The sequence below is a fragment of the Cotesia glomerata genome, linkage group LG10 (genome assembly GCF_020080835.1).
Source record: "Cotesia glomerata isolate CgM1 linkage group LG10, MPM_Cglom_v2.3, whole genome shotgun sequence".
NCBI classification, from domain to species: domain Eukaryota; kingdom Metazoa; phylum Arthropoda; class Insecta; order Hymenoptera; family Braconidae; genus Cotesia; species Cotesia glomerata.
Window position 1 is genome coordinate 5,293,850 of NC_058167.1, and position 9,552 is coordinate 5,303,401.

Sequence of the window (9,552 nt, forward strand, 5' to 3'; positions counted from 1 at the left end):
TCGTTTCACGTGACGGCTATTTCACTATCTAGTTAGGGTTATAGTACGGTGAAATCACTGTCGAGAAACAGTATATTCGTTCTGTTGCGTCACTATCTACGGATGGTAAATAAATGTTGACTTATCAGCAGTTCTATGGTGAAAAGACCGTTCCTAATTCGTGAAAGCTTAGCATTTCTGTTGTCAGTATGGCATGCTTCTACTGCGGAAAAATGATTTTTTCAAAGTGAACACCTCATAAACTCATAGTGACATCACTGTGGATCTATTACGGTTCGACGATCGTTCGACCGTCAACTCACGGTGAACACCTCATAAACTCATAGTGACATCACTGTGGATCTATTACGGTTCGACGATCGTTCGACCGTCAACTCACGGTGAACACCTCATAAACTCATAGTGACATCACTGTGGATCTATTACGGTTCGACGATCATTCGACCGTCAACTCACGGTGAAATCACCGTCTTTTCACCGTATATACTCGTTCGTTTATACTCAATACTATATTATAAGCGTTGACGCGCTTTTAAAAATCTCTATTCAATTTTTTTTGTTTAATAAAATGTTTACTTTAAATAAATAAAAAAAAAACTTCAATCAATAAATTTACTCTTAAAAAAAAAAATTCTATTGTTTTACAAACTTTATTCAACGTCAACTTTACTCAATTATATATAATTTATATATCTATATAAATTAAAAACTTTTTTTTTAATTTATTTAATTATTTTATTGGAGTACAGATTGCACAGAGCTGAGAAATGTTGAGTACAGTTTTGTTTTTGTCGAATAAAATATTATTAAATAACAAAATATTGAATAGAGATTTTTAAAAGCGCGCTATCACTTATAAAATACTATTGAGTAAAGAATTCATTAAATACAATTGGTACTGAGTAAAGTTAGCGTTGAGTAAAGTTAGTTTCGAGTAGTGAAAGAATTGAGTAAGGATTTTTTTTTTTTTTTTTATTAAATTTTTTGTGTTGAATACAATATGTCACAGAGTTGAGTAATCTGGAGTAAAGATGTGAAACTGCCGATATTTCACATTACATTTAGTAATTTGTTGTTAATTTTCAGAATAAAAAAATTTTAAAAATAAACGCTTTAAAAAATTTCATTTACAAATTAATTTAATAATTACATTAATATTTATATGACAAATACAAATAAAGGAAAGCTTATGAAATAAAAAATTTAAATTATATGTTTTTTTATTGAATCAGGATATTTCAAAATACAATGAAAAACGCCCTTAATTATAATGGTATAAATATAAAAAAAAATTTCAATGTTCTTCTACACTAGCAGTTTGATAAACAACTACGTGGTGGTAGTACGACCATGATCGAGTCAGGATAATTTTTTATTGTTGAAATATTTGCCGGTAATTTAGTTGTATTAGCAGCGAGTTTTGGATCAGTCGCACAACTTGATAATGTTAGTCACGTTTCCCTAAAAGGCTGATAGACCTTTCGTTGTCTGTTACTGTAAAATTTTAAGGATCTGCGCTCAGACAGGAGTAGATGGTTGAACAAACGTTGGGTGGTATCTTTTTAATGTTACTTTGATTTTTTTCACACGATTTATTACTACTGTTACTTGTTTTGTTACCGTTACTTGACTTTGGCTTAACAGACTTTTTCCCATTTATGACTTCATTTTGTGAAGATTTAATACTAACAGTTTTTAATTTTTCTTCATTTTTAAATTTATCTTGTGAAAACTTAACATTAACTTTATTATCAGTTTTTAAATAAACTCTAGCTTCTTGTTGCAGTACAGATGGTAACAATTCAACTACTGTAGGGTCAATATTTTCAAGATTAGGAAAAATTTCTCGCAGCTTAACATTGATTCTACTTACAATGACGGTATCATTATCATTTTCTTCTAAAGATACTTTTTCAATCTCTTCACCATCACGATCCTCAAAATCGAAACAACCAAGATTTAAATTCTCGCCTGACTCCTTAAAATGATTATTTGCCTGCTGCGACTGTTTCTGGGTTGTTTTCAAATAATTAACAAAGCTCCCATCATTCTGAGCATCCTGGCAATCCTATCAGCTTTGTGACCAGCCAAGGGCAATGTAACGATAATAATAATCATAAAATAAAACGATTTCAATCAGTGATCAATCAGTCTGTTTCCCAGCAGTTTGCAAGTTTTATTGCATAAGTTACTCCATTGGTAGTTATTTTTATAGCTGGTCTTATTCTGTTAGTTTCATGGATGAAGCTGAACTTGTTTTCAACGACTGCGCTGATGAATTGTGTATCAAATCCGTAATAAGCATGTGAGAAACGCCGTACAATCAAACCAGAAATTAAATTATTATCTATTTGAAAGCTTAAAATTTTTTTAATTTCATAAAAAACTCCATCTCGCTCATTAAATATAAAAGAGTCTGAAATTTTAGTTTGTACTTGAGCATTTACACTACTAAATTTGATTTTATTCATTTGCATACGTCCATAAATAGTTATTTTTTCAGGTGTATATCCAGCTGCACGTAAAACAATGCTCTCGTCTTGAGTTAATGAACGAATCGTAGGTTTTCCTTCGAAAATAAATTTGTCTCGTGATCCCGTTTCTACTGTTTCGTCAACGACTTTTAATGCTTTAAAAATGTACGTTTTTGTTTCAGAAGCGATTGAATCATCTAATGAGGCGTGGTTCAGAAATCTTTGCATTAAAAAACGAGTAGCAATTTGATCCTCACGAGCATTAGGACTACTCAAAGATTCAAGTATATTTCTGTTCCACGCCTCAAAAATAAATGCATCGTGCGCCCAACAAGGACCCCAATTACGCACACATAAAGTAAGATGAGTTAATGAGTGAATATTCGACGTCATTTTTGCAGCACCAAAGTACTCTTCGAATAGTTTAACGTATTTCTTCAATAACATGTCCGCTCGATTTAGTTCCGGTAATGTGATGGAATCATTGTTCAAATAATGCATAGCTTCTGAAAGAAGAGCCAGGTGATTAACGTATTTATCTTCCAAAACTAGTGTCAAACATGCTGGAGCATAGTCTAACCAGTTCCTCCATTCAGAAGCTTTCCATTGTGCATAAAACTTTATACTTCTAGGAGTTCGTGCTCGGCGTGAAGGAGGTCTTATAGACAGTAGTGTTTTATCAATTATTTCCCCTGCATCAGAGCCACCAACATAATAGGAAGTGTTTGTTGTTGTCATTAGTATAGTTGTATGTAGCTTTGCAGCTCCTAAAAAAGCTGCATGCATAGCTTCAACGACTACACCTTTGGTGATGCTAAATAGTGGTAAAGCTGTCAATGCAGAATATCCTTTTATACCATATCTTGAAACACCTTTTTTGGTCACGAACTTCATGTCCGATATCAACTCGTCGTCAGTTCTTAATTTACCGTAACATTGATTGAATGGGTAGATGAATCTTCCTGGTGACAAGCATTTACCTTTCGCGTAACAAAATGGACAGCCAAAATAACCATTAAATTGTTTGATACGAACCACTGATGCTCGGGCTGGCGCATCTAGACTGCAGATTACAACAATAAATTTAGAAGTCACTTTGGTTGTTTCAGTAGGTTTCCACATAATACCTTTATTGAATAATTTTTTTAATTCAATTGTAAAAGGTCGCAGTAAATTGTTTGTCTTCGGATGTTTGTCGTCAACAAATATAGCAGCTAACAGCATATATTTCTTGCGCATATGTGGCGGCAACTCATTAAGTTCCACATACACTGGCCGAGCACTTGATCGAGAGGAATTAGATACTTGACAGCCATCGGTATTCATGGTAAAAGAAAAGTTATACCACTTTTCTAAAATCTGACCTGTCGAACATAATTTCTTATATGCTTCGCCGTCATAAATATCTTCAATAGCGTGGATGTTTTTTTTTTGTCTTAAAAATCGATATTTTAAGCACTGTTCCATGTTTGGAATTCTCAACAGTTGTTTTAATTGCGATGTTAAGCTTATGTACAAAAAAAATCCTAAATGCTCCTCGGACTTTTCAGGGCCACACTTTTTACAAAAACATTCAGTTTCTAAAATGTCGTTTCCATTTTTTCGGCCTAAATATGTGCAGCATAATTTACAATAATAATAACGCGAAATCATTGAGTTATTCCGACTTAATGCTTTCCATAACGCCGCCTTAGTTGTAGGTAAGCCACTAATTACATGCGATGATTTAATCCAACGAAAAATGTCTAATACTGCTTCATACGACATACGATGTTTTATTGATGTAGCTATGACAGAAAGAAAGTGATCCTTAATTTTTAGATGTCTTTTTGAAATAAGTGGATATTGATATTCAGGAGTAGAATTTATAGAAAGAAATTCATTCTCGTCATTTTCATTATTAATATCTTCATCGTCATCAAGGAAAAAATTTATTTCTTCATCGACATCCGTTATCACATTTTGAGTGTCATGATAATCATTATCCTCAACTAGATTATTGTATTCTTCTTGATTACCATTATCCTCATCTTGATCATTATCGTCGTTATGATAATTACCCTCAATATAATTATTATCCTCAACTTCATTAACAAAACCAAAAGTATTTGTACTTCTTTCACCAGCTTCATCATCTTCGGTATCTGAAGTTTCATAACATATCAAGTTATTCGACGCCTTAGTATTTACAATCCCAGTGACAACGGGGTCATTGATAATTCCACTGTTTGGTACTGGCTGTAATGAAATAGAAATTAACAATCATTCAATATAATTTATATAGCAAGACAAATACCAAGAGAATATACACAGCATTTGAATGTTGTTTAATGTCAAAAAGACATATAGATACATTTTTGTCTATTTTACTGAAATTATTTCATTAAAATCATATGTTTGGTGTCATTTTTATTTTTATCCGGGAAAATTTGAATTTTTTTTTCTTATTTGAAATATTTTTTTTTACTTAAATACATTTTTTTTCCTTAACAAAATAATTCAGTTAATTTTTTTAAAATTAATATCCGATGTCCGACGCTTTTAATAAAAAAAAAAAAAAAATCGCGGGTGTTAATCAAAATGACCGGGCTCTCCGGAGAAGCTGGGTATGAACACACCATCAAGATGTTTATGTGAACAGAAAAAATTTGTAGAACACACCATTTAAAAATTTATAAAGCCGTAATTATGTATGACGAGACCTATGTTCTTTTGGCATTTGTTACGCGATATTCTCTTAAAAATACTTACAAATTTACTCACCATTGTATCAAAAAAATTTTTTGGAATGCTAACTTTCGTTCCGCAAGTCGAAAATAGCCGTTTTAACTTACGTTTATTTCTCATATAAACTGCAGCTCGAGACGTACCAAGACGCTTCCCGTCAGACATTGTTAATAGAATGGAAAAAGTCAATATTTATGATGATGAAAATTTCCTCTGTCACTTCGTTTATAAATCTGTGAATTTAAACATAAAGATTGTCCATCAATCAGTAATCTATTAAATTAATAAATTTTTTGATATAACTATTTTTCGATGTGTAACCACAGTGTGTGAGTATAAGCAGTTAATCTTTTATAAAAGAAATTATCTCAAATTATTATTATGCTCACCTGTTATTGTTTTTATTATAATTTTTGTCAATAACAATCTCCAAAAGACACTTGTAAGCTTGATAACTTTACTGATTACGTGGCGTTTGTTAATATTTTTTCTCTATAAAACACTATAACTAATATGGCGACTAAAATGTGCGCGAGCAGCTTTCAAAAGCGTGGGATATTTTGAAACTTAAATTATTATTTTGTTATTGATCGAAACCCCAAATAAAATTAATTTTCTATTGGCATTTAATTGAAATAACTATCGTAATTTTATTTCAACGATACAATTAATTATCTAAAAATGAAAGTGATAGGTAATTAATTTTATTTCGCGTTTCGATCGATGACAAACGAAATTCAAGTCGAAAATCTCCCGCGCTTTCAAAAGCAGCGCGCGCATGTTACTGCGAATGCGTGAAAAAATTTTTTCATAAGATCATAACCATAATTTTTTATCAGTCAATACCCCACAATTTCTAGTGCAATGTGTTATTAGTGTAACGTACAGTACCTAACTTAAAATAAAAAAATAAATTCATTAACGTCTATTACAATGAATAATTTACAAAAGCATGTACTCCTAAAATATAAAACGTCTTCTGGTCTCGAAAAATTTAAAATAGTCTACAAACAATCTCTTCATTACTGCGATGATAAAAATGATATAATCCACAGATTCGGTAGAATCTGGCGCCAAGTTCCGTTCAAACGGAGCGCCAGACTACCGACTGTGTTTACTGTAAGCAGAACGGTATTTCGGGGTTTGAATATTTTATTTAATTCTACGTTACTTATTTTTCCTAAATTGTATATTATAACAGTAATACATGCTTTATTTTACTATTATTAATTAATTATATCCACTTATAACAATTAAAATACTTGAAATTATTAAATTTTATCAGCACAAACTATAGCTCGCTCACGAATTTAGATCCTGACTTTTTTTCGATGGGAAATATCAGCGCCACAGACTAGATAAAATAAAAATGTGTAGTAATCCTTCCTAAAGACACGCAACCATAGTAAAAAAAAGTGATTCATAGCTTGCATCTATGGCCGCCAGGGTGCACTGGAATTATTTCTACATAAACTGTAGCTTCAACGAGATAGCTCATTAAAGTTAGCACCCAAGAGTTTTTTTTTTTATTTTTGAACTTTTTTTTCGTCGTTAGTTCGTCGTTTGTTCTTTATTCTTTACCATCAACATTTGTTAGTTCTCCATTTATTTATTTTAAAAAAAATTTATTGATAATGTACCTTCAAGTTAGCCCCCCTATCGCATTTTTTAATATTTTGGTAGCAATACTGGTCATTAAACCTCTGTTTTTGATTGTTCATGTATATAAAACATTTGTTCCTACTTTACATTGTTTATTTGTTGTTTAATTAACATTTTTAATTAGCTAAATATTTGTATTCTAAATATTCGCACTGCGCATGCGTCAACTATACGTTTAGACTTTTAGCGTGGTCTTTTTGAAAATTATAGTGACAAGCACATTTCATATGTAAAAATTTAAAAATTTACAAGTGTAATTTTTTTAGAAATTACTTTTAATTAATTTAAATATTAAAAAAAAAACTGTTAGACGTCAACCAATATCAATATAATTAAGTAAATAAATAAATAACTAATAAATATCCATTTCATTTTAAATTTCTTAAAAATATAGAAATAAATTTTAATCAATGCATGTATATTTTTTTTTTAATACTCATCAATTCTATTTCTATGAACAATACGAACTATTACGAATTATTAAAATAAAAAAGAAATAACAAATAACAAAAAATTTTAATACTTTATTAAAATGAAAACTTATTATAAAGTATTAAAAACTACACGTTGCCTTTTGTCCTGTGACCTCTATATTTAAAATGACAAGAATAATACACCCACTCTGATTACTGTGCTTGTCACTATAATTTTCAAAAGACTACGCTAAAAGTCTAAACGTAAAGTTGACGCATGCGCAGTGCAAATATTTAGAATACAAATATTCAGCTAATTAAAAATTTTAATTAAACAACAAATAAACAATGTGAAGTAGGAACAAATATTTTATATACATGAACAATCAAAAACAAAGGTTTAATGACCCATGTTGCTATCAAAATATTAAAAATGCGATAGGCAATTTAACCAAAAATTAAGGTATTAATAAATTGTTTTAAAAGAAATAAATGGAGAACTAACAAATGTTGATAGTGAACAATAAAGAACAAACGACGAACTAACGATGTGATAAAAAAAAAAAGTTGAAAAATTGAAAAAAACACTCTGGGGTGCTAACTTTACCGAGTTTATAATATGCCAGTGTTAGATGATAGTATGATGTCTCTAGACGCATTTAACAGGTGGCTTTTCTCTGTCAGCAAGCGTTAACTATCTAAAATACTAGCGCCGTTGCGCGCGCAAGCTCGGGTGTGAATGTTGGTATAGGGATTGAGAAAGAGAAAGCTTTGTTGAGGGCAGCACTACTGCTGAAAGTAGAGCGCCTGGTGTTACATAAATACTTACAAAGCATGAGTGAAGAGTAAACAGCGTAATACAAATAGTATTAAGGTAAAAGTCCAATAGATGATACGTACCAGTATATGATGCACTCCATGTATTTTGTATATCTATATCTATTATTCACAAATATGGGCGCCTGAAATAGGCATGGTGATCTATACTGATCTACTATGATACTATTGGGAGCTTTGCTGAAGTTAGTAGTAAAAAAAAAAAAAATTTTGAATTCGAGGTTTTGCCCGATCAAAAATACCAAATTAAGGGGTGAAAAGAAATGACACAAAAGGAAAAAAAATTATTCAAAGTCAGGACTCTTTTCGAATAATTGTATAAACAGAGGGTTGACTTAAATATTCAACAAACATTGTGAAATAAACCTGTTCAGTGGTGTCAAACCAAAGAAGTTTCCGATATTACATGAAAATTAAGTTAGAAGACATTTAAAAATTTTTAGAATTTTTTTCTTACTAAAAAAATGATTCAAAAAGAATAAAAAAAAATTTTTACTTGTGAGAAACTTTAAAAACTGTTAGTCCAATTTTCAAAAAAGATGTTTTTGTTCTAATTTAATGATTAAAAAAAATCAAAAGATTAAAAACATCGGCTAACTTTTATTATTATGATATTTACAGTATAAGAAAATTGATGTCAGTTATTGGCTAATTATTATTACAATTATTTCAAAAAATATTTAAAAATATGTTAAAATCTGGTTATGTCGAAGTTTTTTTTAAAGGAAATTGATTTTTCAATGTTTATAAATTGATCGAAATTTATAATTAAATATAAAGCTCATGTCAAAAATGAAGTAATACTAAAATTAGCCGACGTTCAACAATTTTGTGCATTTTTTTCAAGAATTAGATTGCAAGTAAAAAAATTCTTTAAAAAAATTGTACGTACAAATTACAAATCTTCTACATGTGAAATTTTTTTTCTTTTGATGATTTTTCGTAATAATTTTATTTAATAAAAAAAATTATCAAAAATTTTCAGATAGCTAATTTAATTTTCATTAAAAGAATGACACTGAGATCAACGACATTTAATAATTTCTTAGAATTTTTTATAACAAATCCAATTATGATAAAAAAAAATACTTTTGAAAAGGAATTGTACACATAAGTTTTTTAAATTTCAAGGTTTGGAATTTTTACTAAATTTTTTCATCATAATTTAATTGTTAGCCAGAAATCTATGAAAGAAAAGTTAAGATGAATGATCTTTTTGATTTCGAAGTATAATGTAAAAATATCGAAATCTAAAATTAAATTCTTTTTTTACATTTTCAGTGGAGATACAATAACTTGATGATGATGATACTTTTGAAGAAGAGGCATTACGAAAAATTATTTTAAATTAGGAATTAAAAAAAAAAAATAATTAATTTAGTAAATTTGTTATTGTTTTGTATACTAGTTGCCATCACTTTGCTTTACATTTTTTCTCG

The 9,552-nt window shown here is 29.8% G+C and overlaps 1 protein-coding gene across 1 annotated transcript; it reads right to left on the reverse strand.

Annotated features, from left to right (window-relative positions):
• Positions 1 to 1,202: 1,202 nt before the first annotated feature.
• On the reverse strand, positions 1,203 to 5,846 carry LOC123272894. Its single transcript, XM_044739913.1, has 3 exons — positions 5,591 to 5,846; positions 5,238 to 5,434; positions 1,203 to 4,712 (listed from the first exon to the last, which is right to left on the reverse strand). The coding sequence occupies exons 2-3, from the start codon at positions 5,364 to 5,366 to the stop codon at positions 2,148 to 2,150; spliced, it is 2,694 nt and encodes an 897-aa protein (XP_044595848.1). The 5' UTR covers positions 5,367 to 5,434; positions 5,591 to 5,846; the 3' UTR covers positions 1,203 to 2,147.
• Between the last annotated feature and the right edge of the window lie 3,706 nt (positions 5,847 to 9,552).